The sequence below is a fragment of the Chlorocebus sabaeus genome, chromosome 13, assembly GCF_047675955.1.
Source record: "Chlorocebus sabaeus isolate Y175 chromosome 13, mChlSab1.0.hap1, whole genome shotgun sequence".
Taxonomy (NCBI): Eukaryota; Metazoa; Chordata; class Mammalia; order Primates; family Cercopithecidae; genus Chlorocebus; species Chlorocebus sabaeus.
Genome location: NC_132916.1, coordinates 33975871 through 33992140, shown reverse-complemented (window position 1 = coordinate 33992140; position 16270 = coordinate 33975871). Strand labels below are relative to the sequence as shown.

Here is a 16270-nt window from a genome sequence, read left to right as displayed (position 1 = left end):
AATGAAAATTACTTGCAGAGTGTGAAAAAAATCTTCTCACCACTTGGTTACCTTGCCTTCCTTTGGTAACTGATATCATTATTCTCAAAACTTATGGTACAATTATAGAAGACTGTTATGTTTGGGATATTATTAAAATTAGCTATAACTCATAAAAGCTCCAAGAAAAAGTGGGTAGCCAAACCCATGTATATTTCCCTCCCTCCTATAATTTTTTATCAATCATAGTGTATCCAAATAATGAACAACTGATGGACATAAATAACATTTTAAATTGTATTGGGTTATTAGTAAACAAGTGTATTTGCTGAACATTCCCTTTAATAGTAGGGAATAGAAGGGGAAAACCCTACACTTATAAAAGTATTTGCTTTCATTTTAGTGCCAAATTTAAAGAGTAGTAAGAATTCTGTTTTTTAAATTCAGAAGATAATTTATAGTAATACTTTTTGGTTTATGAAAAATGTTTAATATTTCACTCTTTAAAAAATTCTCTATAAGGAGCTAAAAATGCCATAATATTTTGAAATGTTCTAGGAAAGGAAAATGCAGTTTTATGTGACCATGGGTTAGATACTGCAGAAAACAAGCAGACTCTGACCTTTTGCCAGTAAAAATTCAAGTTGGTAACGTTTCTGTGCTACATACTAATACAGCTGGTCATTTACTCATTTGTCCTGGGAATTCCCTGAATTCCAAACTCCTGAAGACCTTCCTTCTTTTAAATTCCTCATAGCATCTGATCAGGGCTTAACATGAGCTATTTAAAGGCTACATATAAAAGCCACAGAAATAGTGTCTCTGGAAAATATCAATATATGTCCCATTGGACAAATCACACATAGCTAGAGTACAATTAAGATCCCATACAATTAGGATTCTGCATCTGCAGCCTGACTGGGCTATGTGGCCAGCGTCTAGAAGAAATCTGTCACTGAGACTAGGTAGGTCACTGAAGGGGAAAGAGGCTCTTATGCCAGGGAACAACACATTTCACTCCAGTCTCTTAAGCATGAAGATGCAAGCACAGTATGTCTTCTTCTTTACTGGACTGAATAAAATAATAGTCTCCCTCAAAATAATGTTATAGTAATACACAGAAAAATCTATTAAGTTCTGTATCAGGGTATATTTGCTTTTATGTTACGGAGGATGCCAACAAAATAAATACAATAAATATAAAGTTTTACTTAACTATTTCATGTTGGGAAATAGAGAATGCTGAGTTATTTATAAGACATAATATCTGTCACCTGCCTTTATGCCATCTGTTATATTCCCAATTTAAACAATAAAATGCACTGTACTGCTGAAACTCCCATAAATTCCTTCAGTATTGAACACCTTAGCGATCCCAGTGCTATTAATAAACTATATATGACCTGAAGTTATTAGTTTTTGGCGGAAATCATATTGCAAGTACTTTTCTTTTACACAAATCTTTAAAGTTTCATTTATACACAAATCTTACCCCAATACTGATTTTCCAGTTTCATCTGGTTTACGCACAGTAAATGGACTTGGATCAATTCCAACAGTCTTAGGCATAAAGTCACTAAAGAAAGGTGAAAACACAATTACATATGAATTACTGTCCATCCAGATGATATCGGCTTCCATCTCAGTTCACATTCTTATAATACGCCTTCTTAACTCTAGGAGTTACATATTATATATTCTGAGCTAACTGCTCAGGGACATAAAACCATGAACTAACAGCACTAGGTAATTTCAGTGTTATCAGTCTTAATTGTGAATTCTCTATGATCAAAAGGCCCAGTAGTTTTGAATTTAAATATCATCTACTATAACAGTGTTGACATCTGAACTTCTGCTAAGATGTATACTATCTGGTCAATCTGGTTATATATCATGATTAATTCTCAAGTAAAGTTTAAATTCCTAAAGGCCAATGACAAGACACTAAGCTGTTCAGTTTCATAGATAACATTTTTAAGCTATACCACCTAAGGAGGTAGACATAATGATCAAAAACACAGTGGTATGAACTGAAATATCAACATCTACCTCATTAGGCTGAAGTTAATTCATTAAAACACTGCCGGAACACTTTAAATAGAAACTCTTTTAATTTACCACTTACTGAGGTAAGCTAAAGCTTCCACATTATGCAAGGGCCACCTCACCATTACTGCTGAAGCCAGACCAGATTCCACAGTAGATGCCAAAAAGGCAACAGTTCCAGGATTTATGCTGGATGAAACTCCTGGCTTCTGGCAAGGACACTGCTCCAAGTGTGTGACTGAATATCACATTATTTGAAGGAAAAGAAAGTAATCTTGAATTTGGCCTAAAATAGCTATTGTAACAGTTTGAAAATGTTTCAAAGATGTAACTGGCTTAATTTCTTTTTGAACATACACAATTGATCCTTTTCATTTGCAGATTCCATGTTTGTGAGATTGCTTACTCACTAACATGTATTTGCAACCCCCAAATCAATCCTCATGGTACTTTCACAGTCACTGCAGACATGTGCATGTACAGAATGGTGAAAACTTTGAATCCCCCAATGCTTATGTTCTCAGCTGAGGCTGAACAAGGGGTACTCTGCTTCTTAATTTCTGCTCTCGTATCATAAATAAATATCTTTTTCACAGTCTATTTAACACTATGTTTTTCACATTTTTGGTGCCTTTTTTGGTGATCTTGCTATTTAAGATGGTCCCCACATATAGTGCTGAAGCTGTTTAGTGGTTCTAAGCACAAGAAAGCTTTGATGCACCTGACAGAGAAAACATGTGTGTTAAATAAGCTTCATTCAGGCATGAGTTATAGTGCTTTGGCCGTGTTATGTTAATAAATCAACAATATACAGATGCTCCCCAATTTAGAATGGGGGTTACATCCTGACAAACCCACAGTAACTTGAATATGTATTTAGTACACCTAACCTACTGTATGTAATAGCTTTGTGTAGCCTACCTTAAAAGTGCTCAGAACATTTACATTAGCTTATGGTTGTGCAAAGTCATCTAACACAAAGCCTATTTTATAGCAAAGTTATTATAAAGAATTTTGAATCAAAATTCAAAATTTGAAGTACTGTTTCTACCTAATGTATGTGACTTTTGCACCATCGTAAAGCTGAAAAATTGTAAGTTGAATCATTGTAAGGCAGGGACTGATTGTATATTAACTACATTTCTGTCTTTAAACAAAAACACACACAAAACTAGGTTATGCATTGATTGGCTGACAAATATGATGTGACCAGAGGCTCTTACGAACCTAATCCTGTATTTCCCTTAGAAGCAATGGTTCAGTATTTACTAATTCAGTGTTTGCAGTGACTTTATAGAAAGTAGCTACCACAAACACAATTAACTACAGTAAGTCCTCACTTAATGTCATTGATAGGTTCGTGGAAACTGTGACTTCAAGTGAGACAATGTACAGCAGGTCCTTAAATAATGTTTTTATTTCAACATCATTTCATTTAAAGTCAGTTTCCAAGAAATTATTAAAGATGTGAAGTGAGGGTTTATATGTATATAAACACATACACGTAATGTCACTTATCATTTGCTGAGTTGAAAACTCCTAGAAATGACAAAGGTCTTATGGTTAAAACTGCTAAACCCTAACACGTTTAATTGAAAAATCAAGCAAGTAAGAATTTCAAACTGTTCCTCACTACCTGAAACTGAAGCAAAATGTAGAGTGATTTCTAGGAAACAAAACCACAGAATACGTTTCCACATGTACCACATAAAGTGTAAGCATATAAATACCACATCTGAAGAAAATGTGAAATACAAAAAATTAAATTTTAGTATAAAATATAATAAGTAATTTTCTTTGCTCAATTTTCTTATTCTGGTCCCAGCATTTTTCCTAAAGGGTTCCATCAAATTCTAAAAGAGATACAGAAAATGAAATGTGTCTGAAGGTGAGAGACTAGTATGGAGAGAGAATGGAAACCATCCCATATAAGTTACAGAAGAAAAAATGAAGGATATTTACCCTGAAAAAAAAAATGAATATGGCTTCCTCAAATATCTCGAGGCAAAAGGGGAACTAGATTTGTCCTGTGACTAATAAAAACAGTAATAACAATAGCTACCATTTATTAATCACCTGCCTGTACCAGGCACTAAAAAGGTACTTGCAGGGAATGTGTGTGCAGGACGAAGAGAGAGAAGGAGTGAGACAGAGGAAGACAGATTAAGAAAATAATGCTCAGGTAAGTTGGATAATTTTCCCAAGGTCCCACAGGAAGTGGCTACACCAAGATTCACATCCTAGCCTTTCTAGTACCAAAGATGATGCTTTTCCCACTAATTTACGTCAACTCTCAATTTCTGTGTTCAATGAAAAAACTGAGTTTATTCCAAATGGCAAACTAGGACCAATAGGAGGCAGATTTCAACTTATCAAAGGGGAGAAATCAACTCCAACTGTCAATAGAACAATAGAAGGGGCTGCCTCTTGAAGTAGTGGGCTCCCCATCACAGGAGGTATCCAAACAAAGGCTGACTACCCGCCTGACAGAAGGCCTACAGAATGGATTTCTGGTAAAGACACACATATATATACAAACTAGGAAAATTACAGTTCTCAAATACTTATGGTATCAGAGTACACACAACATACCGTGCTGAGCTTGTCATAGCCAAGCAAAAGGTATCATCAAAGCTGCTCAACTCATATGGCCGAAAGAACTCATTGTGGATATCAATCTCTTCTTCATATTTGTGGAATTTCTTCACTATCAACTTCTTTAAGTTCACAGCACAGATAACTAAGAGAGATACTGCATGTTACTCTAAAAGTCTGAGATTACATCAAGTAAACATTTCCGTAATAACAACTGTGTTCACAGACAGCACTGTGGTAAGTTCTGTGGGGGACACAGCCTTGACCGAGCGTACGCTCCTGCCTCCAACACTTACACAGTTAGAAAGGAGATGAGATAGACACAGAAAATACAATGCAAAGCTGAGTTCAAAAAGCTCTAAGGAGCCAGGAGGGCCTCAGGAAGTCCAGTTGGAGCAGGGAGTTATTTAGAGTAGGCTCTTTAAATTCCTTTTTGCTCTTAAATAAATGCCTTTTGTGTTTTAGCTAAAAATTGTACAGCTTTTCCCTAAGTTTCCCTTTATGTTTCAAATTCTGTTAATAGCCAGTGTTAGATAGTTAAAACCCTTTCCTTTCTCCCAGAACAACTAAACCTTCTTAGCAATATGAGTAATGATTTTACCCAGAATTTCAAGTTACAAATACCTTCCAAAATGAATTTATAACTTAATAAAAACCAAAAATACTTTATAATCTTACTTTATGGCCTTCCCCACCCAAAGTTGGGATGCTGAACCATGACTAGATGGAGTCCTCAATTGGAGCGTTCCAGATTCGCAAGAGATCTTGCTAGGAACCCTTTACCAAATGGAAAATGAGCTTGCTCAAGGTCAGGGGAGTTAGTAACAGGGCCAGAATTAAGCTTTATTTAAAATTGGGCAATTATTTAAATTTGGCAACAACATTCTAATGTATTATACACTTGAAGGTATTCCTTTAATATAGAATGTTTCCTGCCCCTCTGACAAATTAATGAAATTTAATTTAAATGTGACTAAAATGTACTTTTATACACGCATCTATACCTTTTTTCACTGCTTAGCAGAGGAAAAAAGTTTTAAGTTCTCTTTGTGAATGGGTCCTTATTTCCTCCGCATTCCCCCAAAATATGCAGAAATATAAGCTGTACTAGTTTAAAGTGATGAGCTGATATATTTTATTGACTAAATATGAGAGACATACATAATAGTAAGACACAATACAAGGTATTGGCCTACATAGATAAAAAGAAGTATAATATAATTCCTGCCCTTTAAGAAGCTAACAGGTGTTATAATATCCTATCTATTAAAGCAGCAACATAATACTGAATAGCTATTCATTTGTTTCTAATAAAATACTATGTGCAAAGGATTTAATACTTCAAGTTCATTAAGGTATAATTCCAAAATATGTTAGTGTAAAAACTAAAACACAAACAGTTACCTACCTTCATCATAGGGTAATGGTAAATGTTTTATCACCTCTGGTGTCCACCAGTAAGTATAACTATAAAACAAAAATTTAAAAAAAAAAAAAGATGAACCAAATGTAAATGTTGGTTTTCTACAATTTACTGGAAAAAAAGAATTTATACGGTCTATAGTAACAGGTTTCCTCCTACCTCAAAGTTAATTTTTATCTTTTTAAAACATGTTTGCAAAGCTTTTGACACAGTAGGTCTTCAACACAGTAATTCCCTTCCCAATCGCTTTCTTCCTTCAACTATGTCGTGGATCTACAAAAATGCCATGAATCCACCTGAGAGTCAAGATGCTCTGATGTTATTTACTTTTAGCTAAAAAGGATTAGAATGTAATAAGCTGACTCTATGAACTGCTGTTAACTTCTCCCAGGGACTGTGCCTATAGTGACTTACTCTGCCACAGGTGAGAAGTGGGACCCTAACCCAAGTCCTACAACCAGGATTCCCTCGCGTGCAGTTATCTGATAGTTAGAATCTACTCTGCTGTATATGTATACATCTGTGTGTACAGTTAAAACAGTTAAGCAAAATCATTAAGGATTGAATTGGACAGTCCTAACAAACAAGTTCCCTTAGAAAGCAGTATAGACCCTGTTATTCTTTAACTGTAAATATGTGCTACTTGATTACAGAGGCTAGTCAGAGTAAGAGTAAAGAATGTCAACTGTCTGGATTTCTGCTAGAAGGCTCGTCTGCTATAAGCAAAGAATCTGAAAGAATCCTAAGTGGCCTTCTCTCTGAACACCTAATCTAATTCTCAATCAAATTCTAATGAAATGAATATTTAGAGGAAAAGTGATATTATGTCAAAGCTCATGAGAGCTAGGAAGGAGAAGAATGTAAAACAATATATCAAGAATTTTTAAAAATCAGATTTCTAAAGATTAAAAAAAAGTCTATAGCCAAAAATTGCTAAAAAGAGAATTTAATATAAATGAAAGGCTTTCTAAAAATATAAATCTGAAATTACAATCTTGAATAATCCTGATTATGAAGCAACGGGAAAGTATCCAAATGAAATTGGCAACATAGGGAACTCTCCTAGAGATGGCAAGCAGAATACACAACCACTAATGATGAAAGAAGGAATACGAAGCCTAATGAATTGTGTGGGGTGAATCACTGTTCTGACAGGAAAGGTTCTTAAAGTTTTGTTTTAGACTGAAGTTACGCTTTACAGCAGTGCTACTCAAAATTCAATGTGCATGTCAATCACTTTGGGATCTTGTTAAAAGGCAGATGATTCAGTAGGTGGGGGCTGAGATTCCGCGTCTAAGACAAACTCCTGAGCAAAACCAAAGGGGCAGACCCTCCAACCCCTTTTCAATAACAAGATTTTGAATATAAAAAGAACAGAGCAAGGATAAGGCCGCTGCTTGTGAAGAATTCACTCAGTCATTCCACATTTATGAAGCACCTGCTATGTGTCAGACACTGCTCTATGTGTTGGAAGTGCCAAGCTGAAAACAACGACAGAGAAACCAGAGCGACTTAATTCCAGTACTGTTTCTATCCTCCCTAGTCACAAGTTTCGCACCTGAAAGAAAAAACACAAGATAAGAGGGAACTCTATACAATCCAGAAGACAGAAGCATCTCTACAAGCAGGCCAGTATCCTGGTGTAGCTGAGATCAATAATCTTTAAGGAACAGTGAAACACGGAGCTGATACTGGAAATGGGCAAATGCAGTCTTTAATTTTTACATTTACCAGAATTTATTTATTTATTTTTTTCAACTTTAAGTTCTGGGGTACATGTGCAGAATGTGCAGGTTTGTTACATAGGTAAACGTGTGCCATGGTGGTTTGCTGCACAGATCATCCCATCACCTAGGTATTAAGCCCAGCATCCATTAGCTATTCATACTGATGCTCTCCCTCCCACCCTCACCACCACAGGCCCCGGTGTGTGTTGTTCTCTCCCACCATGTGTCCATGTGTTCTCATCATTCAGCTCCCACTTCTAAGTGAGAACATGCAGCATTTGGTTTTCTGTTCCTGCATTAGTTTGCTGAGGATAACAGGAGTCTTGATGCTCATCAGTGAGAGGGTGACAGATTCCAAAAACCAGACATCAACAAGTGATGTAAGTGATGTTGATCTCAGCAACATAACAGAATCAAATATGAGACAGAGACGTGTTGTAAGTGACCAATGCATTCTCTGAATTCACATATATTCACAAAAACAAGCCACATCAAGCTAATATCATTTCCTTTTCTGATAGGAAAGTCAGACTGTCAGATCAGGGGAATGAAAAAGACATGGACTAATTGTTTAAGAGGGGTGTATGCATGTGTGTTTGCATGCATCTGAGTAAATCTAATTCTGTGATGATCTAACCCTGGCAGGGGAGGAAAGTAGAGAAGTTATCAGTATATGAGGAATTCCCTAAAGAATGTTGCTTACAATCAGCTTGCTTAGGAAGAAGTAGACATTACAAAAAATGTGTTTTAACTCAGAATTCTTGTGGTGAGCAAGAATGAAAAGATAATCATGTATTCATGATTTAAGACCAGGCCATAAACTTTTAAAAAATATTACTAAATTGTATTTCCCTTAGCAATACGTAGCAATTTAACAACACTTTTAAAAGATTCCAAGTCTTTTGGGTGAGTCTCAGAAGCAAAGAAATATCTGCCTTGGAGAAGATAAGCTAAAATGGATGGAGGATCAGAGCATCTAAGGCGACTAAGCCCAAGATAGGGGAATCTTTACCGCCTCTACTACCAGGTACATTTATCCAGAGGAAGAACAACGCACTGGGTCAGAAACCTGCTTTGGGACCAGGGATCAGGAAACAGGAGATTCCAAGTGAGTGTCGCTTCCTTCTTTGCATACAAAAAAGCCAGTAAGTCAGATTCTCTTTCCTTTTTCAGTTCCTAGTATTAAGAGTTCTTGGTTCCATAGGAAGGTTAGGGAAAAATTTTAAAGACTGTCTTTAATTTCCCTAGCTAACTTGGGAGTCCTCTGAAACATTCATGAATGTCAGCAAAGCAATCAATATTTGTGAACAAGACAGAGAAATATGGGCAGGGCAAGAGTATAGTTAAGCAAACCTACAGCTGTTTAAATGATTACAACCAAAGGCACTAAACAATGTTATGTGGAGGGAGTTGTCTGTGCGTGGAAATCAATGGGTTCTACCATTTACCCTACTATAGACAACATTTTTCATCAAGTACTCGAATTAGGATCAAGACGATCAGCTGATTAAATCTGAAGAAACTATAAAGCTAGAAGTATTCATTAAAGGATACACATTTTAATTTTTTTTTGGAAGGAGGCAAAGCATATATGAACATGACAAGAATGGTACCAATGTGGCGGAGCGGCAATGGCACATGTTAAAAAAGACTTAGGAGTTCTAACAGACAGGAAGCTCGGAGTGCACACTGTGATGGCAACGCTGAGGATGGCTGGTGTGACCTTATGCTTATCAATGAAAACACAGCATCTAGGACAAGGGGAGTGATGGTCCCAGAGGTCTCACAACAGCTAGCACAAATCAGACCAAACGCTGACCATTATTGGACCCAGATCTGGGGGCCACAGTTTAAGAAGAACATTGACCTCAACTGGAATATACACAGAGGAGAGTGATGTTCTGAATGCTGGAGGGACTTGAAACCACAGCATACAAGGAACAGCTGAAGAAACCGGAGCTATTCAACCAGTAGAAGAAGAGATTTTGAAAGTATATGAACTCATCTTCAAATATTTAAAAGATTATCAAGTGGATGAGGAAATCTTGTTTTTAAGGTCTTTAGGATTAATAAGTAAGATTACAGAAGAGCAGATCTCAGCACGACGTGAGGAAGAATTGTGTAAGCGAACTGTTCCAAAAAACTGCCTCTTCAACAGTTGACAAACAAGAGCTTATCAAGCATAGGCCAGATTACCTCTCCCTAGGGAAACAGAAAGGGAACTCACATATCAGACAGGGGGCAAGCCAATAAATCTCCCAACTCTAGGAGTCAATGAAATAATTAATGCTTAATGCCTAAAAGCATCTTGGTGACATTCTAAACACCAGTTCATTAGATGGAATCTTAGATGATTATATGCCATATTAATCAAATTCAGAACAAAGCTTCAATTAGCGGTTTTAGGCAGATCAATAAATGTGAGATTTTGTGTCATTGAAGTACTTATCTCAAGAGGACCCTGTTCCAATGAACTCTAGGTAGAGTTAGGTTTATTCCCTCTTCTCTTATTGTGCAAGAAAAATATTATTTCATAGCATAGATACGCCATGCCATTATCTATACCATTCCCGTATCATTGGTAAACACAATATAAAATACAACATGCCACAAATTTCAAAACACCCATGAATAAATAATAAAGTCTTTATTAATATTACATTAATAAGTCACATTATCTAAGTTTCCAGACTTTACGGGCATCCTGTATGATCTTTAATAGATATTAAAAACTAGGGAATGTTATCTCCTTAAAGAATAGTAACAGGTCAGGTGCAGTGGCTCCCACCTGTAATCCCAGCAATTTGGGAGCCAAAATGGGCAGACTGCTTGAGCCCAGGAGTTGGAGGCCAGCCTGGGCAACATGGCAAAACCCAGTCTCTACCAAAAATACAAAAATCAGCTGGGTATGGTGGTGTCCACCTGCGGTCCTAGCTACTTGGAAGGCTAAGGGGAGAAGATGGCTTGAGCCCTGGGAGGGAGAGGCTGCAGTGAGCCGAGATCGAGATCGCACCACTGCACTCCAGCCTGGGTGACAGAGTCAGACTCTGACTCAAAAACAAACAAACAAAAGACGGTAACAATACTAACACCTATTGTATGTAGCTAGGTGCTAACCATTTATATGATCTCATCTGATTCTCTGAGAAAGCTGTAAGTTAGGTACTATTATTGTCTCTGTTTTAATGATGTGGAAACAGAATGAGACCAGTTAAGTGACTTGCCCAAGGTCACTCAGGTATTAACTGAAGGCAGGCTTTCCAGAGTCTGGCTACTTCAGTACTGGGTTTATTCTGTGTCAGACCTAGTATTAAGTACTTTCCATATATTTTCCCATTTAAGCCTCAATGACCCTGTGAAGTATGTATAGTCATCTCCATTTTACAGGTGAGAAAATGAGGTTGAGAGGTTAATGGGTCGCAGGCCACACACTTGCAGAAATTCTAGCTCAGCTCTACCTGAGCCTGAGCTCCGTGCTCTTGTCCTGTTACTGCCTCCGGGTAAACTGTTCATTTCTTTTGAGAATTGTAATGCTGCTTTAACTGTCAGCAAAATAATCTGTACAGGTGGGTGACACTAGAAAGTTTTTTTAAAAACTGTTTATGCTCAGTACCAATACCCTCTTCCCCTGACACCAAAAAACAGTTTTCAGAATTTTGACATTCTAGAGGAAAAAACAACCAACCAACCAACCAACCAACCAGAAAAAGGAGATCTAAATCAACTGAGTAAGCCATATTATCTACTTTGATACAATTTTATTTTCAGTGGTAGGCTTAGAGCTGATTCTCACTGAATCATCTAACTGAATAATCTTAGCCAAGACATTATCTCTGCACCTCAATTTCCTTTTTTAGAAAATGGGGATGTAACACCAGCTTCCTTTTATTCCAACACATAAACTCCAAAACCACCTGCCTTCGTTATGTAACTCAAGGTGAGCAAGGGGTTTAAATTATGCTTTTAATACACAGCTAATTTCTGCAGTGGAAAATTGAGTTATGGCTGTTCCCAAGCTGTATCTAAAATATCTTCAATACTTACAGGTAACATAAAAATTCAGAAAATCAACCATATTTACCTATAGTTAACTGTCATCAGTAAATACAAATATAGGTATTTATACAGATCGCTCAACAAATACACAGTTCCAAATTTTTTGTCAGCAAAAATTCATGTAAATAATATTTTATTAATAATAAATTTAATGTAAAAATTAGCAGTGCTCCATTTATAGGGAGAGTAAGCTCAAGTATTGGTTATTCCAATAATATGCATTGATAAGAAACATATAAACTCTGAGACCTTCCTAATATTTTAAATATTCCTGAAGCAACACAGAACTTAATAACAACTGCAAGAGCTGTACTTGCAACTTTGTCTGTTGTTCACAGTCCCATACACACAATTAGCACAGACTGGCAATGACTCCTACAGTATTTGGTAGGTATTTTTTTTTTTTTGGAGACAGAGTTTTGCTCATTGCTCAGGTTGGAGTGCAGTGGCATGATCTCAGCTCACTACAACCTCTGCCTCCATGGCTCAAGTGATTCTCCTGCCTCAGCCTCCCGAGTAGCTGGGATTACAGGCACATACCACCATGCCCAGCTATTTTTTGTATTTTTTTTTTTTAGTAGAGACGGAGTTTCACCATGTTGACCAGGCTGGTCTCGAACTCCTGACCTCAGGTAATCCTCCCGCCTTGGTCTTCCAAAATGCTGGGATTACAGGCGTGAGCCACCGCGCCTGGCCTGGTAGGTATCTTTACACAAAATTAGGGCTCTATCAAATTCATGTTATAAGAGAAAAGCACAACGGGCGAACTTGACATTAGAGGCCTTTGAGTGCAATGGACTAGGCTCTAACCTCATGTATGGTATGTAAAATATTTTATTTATGTGGCAAAATTGATTATATTATTATAGTACATGACTCCTCAGTTAAAAAACACTAAAGAGCCTCCTCATTAAATCCTCGCAATGACTCCGTGAGGTGTGTCCAGGCATTACATTTTCAGATAAGGAAAATAAGGCTTAGAGAGTTTAAATTACTTGACCCAGGTCACAGAACTGCAGAGATTCCAACTCAACTCTACCTGACCCTGAGGCTCACACTACAGAGTGTCACACTAAACTGCTTCAGGTAAACTGTTTGTTTCTTCTGAGAATATTATTACCAATTTAACTGCACTCGAAATAACCTGTACTGACAAGTGACTCAAGCATGTGAGTGGTGGGGACATGAAAGTGGTTATCTGACGCTAGCTAGTAGCACTGCTCTAGCTTCCTGTCTTCCCAGTGTCACTGAGACTGGTTGTTTCGTGGAGGAGAGAATATTGGAATTACAAGGTACAAGCTGCTTAGCTGTCACACTTGAAAAATCTAAGACTGACTCTGTATCTTAGAGTCCTTGAGAGTTTCAAGTTTGTAGGAAACACTCAAAGATGATACTGTTGGTTTGCTTTAGTGGAGCTACAACTTCTGTTCAACAATGAAGGTCTGAAACTTCATATCTTAGAGAAAATGCAAAACAACAATTGCTAACCACATTTTCCCCAATCTACTTCAGGACATCAACAGTACTGAACTCATGGCAAGCATGTGGCCAAACTGACTGCTTTATGCATGGGAGGATGGATACCCCATTCTCCATGATGTGCTTCCTTCCCATTGCATGCCTGTATCAAAACATCTCATGTACCCCATAAATATATACACTTATTTCATACCCACAAAAAAATTAAAAAAATTTTTTAAAATAAAATAAAGCTGACTACTTTAGCCTATGATTTCTCAAGATGAAAAGTATCTCATATTCCAAATAACACCAAATGGGAGTTTATATTACAGACTAGGAAGAAAAATACCTTCTTCTTGTTGGCAAAAGTCTCATGGTATTTTTGTGATGCAAATAAAAATCTGTTGGGAGTTCCCAGAGATGAGGTTTCCCTTCAGTGGGATGGAAAACTCCCAGGAAGAGATTAATGGAATCTTGTCTATCAGCATCTAAAAAGCAAAATACATATTTCAGAAAATCAATTACTGATGTATATAACTCGAGAATATTTTCTTAGGAGGATAGTGGTATAAAAGTAGTATTTATACTTCAAATACATAAAAATACAAGTACTTCATACACACATACATAAGTTACCAAGATTTGGCGCAGAATTAAAATCTTGCTTCAAAATGTTTCCTCTTTGTTCCATAGCTCTTATAAAATACACAGATGATAGCGAACATAAACTGCTTGTTGAATTTGGAGACACTTAAACATCTTTAAGAACTCAGAGAGTAAATACCTTAGATAGCAATTTTATTTTTAAAATGAAAATATATCCTCACCATTTGTTATTTTACCTGAAGTAAATGTATCTTCACTTTATTGCAAAGACAAGCAGAGACTTCAGAGACAAATAAAATGACCCAATTTCTATCCATATTCTGTTGTACAACTTTGAACAAGTCAGTTGCATTGTCTCCACTTTTAATCCTTGAAAAGATACTCTCCCTTTCTTTAACAGAGACAATGTTTACAACATATTTTGTCCCTGTCAGCTGTGAGCCTGGCCCATTCTCTTTTGTGGTTGAAAATGAAGGCAGAGAAGGCACATGATAACAGCCTCATTCTAACTATTTGAGCATTCCAAAATTATCTTTTAAACTATACTATGAACTAACAAAACTGACGGTGTGTATGTTTTACTTCCTCTTCCTTTTCCTAATTATCTTTTGGTAAAAATGATAATATGCACTGAAGTGGTCTCATGAACCACCCTTCCCGTTCTACATTCTCCTCCCTAGTGTCCTTCATTCTTTCTTCTTATTTCCTTCTTTCCATTCTTGTCTCAGAGTCCTGTATATTCAAGTTTGTGGCAGACATCCACAATATAAATAATAACCTCTTTCCAAAAATGAGCATAGAACTAAAAAGATAGCACAGTAGAAATGACTGCATTTGGAGCAAGGTAACATTATTATAAAATCAATTTTCTTCCAACAGTTATAGTGAACAAGATACACCTGAAATTAGCAACATTGTTCTCATTGGGTTATTCGATCATTACGGCAAAACTAAATGACTGAGATACGAAATACGTATATCAAACATGTACTTCATATATTAGACAGGAAGCATTCCATTAAAACAGCACTTACCTTTTGGGCTAAAAGTAATATATAAAAAGGGACATGTTTATGTGCTGAGCACATTTGGGGACTTTCTTTGCACTTGTTGAGCGAAAACATCAAGCATTAAATAATGCATACATTACTCCCCCAATTTGTACCCTCTTTACATAATACAAAAGTAAACATTTTGCTCTTATGGCAATTACATTCTTTATGCTTCTTAAATAGCCTTAATAGCACTTAATAGTTCATTCCACGTAGTACCTCAAAATATCTTAATATAATCTAGAGAAGCTTTCCACTTTTCAGCCACGTTTTCTAGGAGTTTCTTTCATCCTTTAACAGGAGTTACCTTTAATTTTTAGCAAGTACGGTAAAATGTAAGATGTGAGAAACATAGCCAAAAAAAGAACATTCTTTCAAAGGATCATAAAGAAGACTTCTTAGAAGTACTGCTGCTGCAACTTAAAATACATGTATGATGTTTATCATCACTTACTAAGCTTGAGATATAAGTGAGCCCTAACGAGTCCAAGGATCTTCTCCTGGCTACTTCTGACTGCAAATAAAACAATTACCTCCAGGAAGATGGTGGTACTCTGGATATGAACAAGGGTTTAAAACTGGTAGGCTCTCTGTGGTTGTGGATAACAAGAGGGCAAAATGATTAGCCACTTTTATGTTTAATTGCGCTTTAAGGGAAAAAAGAATATGCACCATTCAAATACCATTCAAACAGGTTAAACATTAGCCAATTTTACTACTCACTATATTTAAATAGATCAGGTTTAAATATAACAATTCTTTTTAATTAGAGAAAAAATCATTTTTGAACTGAAATAGCTCTTATTCTAATATTAAGTTTATGATACAGTGGCCTCTGAAATCAGCAATGAAAGGAAGTATTATTCAATAAACAGTACAATAGTATTGGGGTGGAGGGGGAAGGGACAATGATGTCAGATCCCTACCTCACATCAGACATTGAAATAAATACCAACTAAATGTAGGAGAGACACAAATTAACCCCTAATAGAAAAACAGATACACACACTTCAAAAGGAACAGAAACAGCCAACAGATATATAAAAACCCAACTTCGCTAGTTATCAAATAATGCAAATTAGAACAACATACCATTTTCTGCCTGTTAAGTTGTCAAATACATTTCAAAATAGGCACTCCCATACTCTGCCAAGGGGAACATTAACTGTTACATCCTTTCTGAAAGGCAATTTGGCAAATATGTATCTATATAATATATAAATAGATATTTTAAGCCCTAAAAATTATTTTTACCCTCTGACCTAATAAATTTGCTTCTGAACTTTTCATAAGATCAAAATATGAAAAAAGGTATATGTTCAAAC

The 16270-nt window shown here is 36.4% G+C and overlaps 1 protein-coding gene across 7 annotated transcripts in view; it reads right to left on the bottom strand.

Moving 5' to 3' along the window:
- The window catches only part of FIG4 (FIG4 phosphoinositide 5-phosphatase), a 128944-nt gene that overhangs the window by 34064 nt on the left and 78610 nt on the right, over nt 1-16270 (bottom strand). For all 7 annotated transcript variants that reach the window (XM_073022404.1, XM_008007375.3, XM_073022403.1 and 4 more), the window contains exons 16-19: nt 13637-13775; nt 6029-6087; nt 4618-4765; nt 1472-1555 (exon numbers count right to left, since the gene is read on the bottom strand). In XM_073022404.1, coding sequence (XP_072878505.1) covers nt 1472-1555; nt 4618-4765; nt 6029-6087; nt 13637-13775 — 430 coding nt within the window. The remainder of the gene's footprint in view (nt 1-1471; nt 1556-4617; nt 4766-6028; nt 6088-13636; nt 13776-16270) is intronic.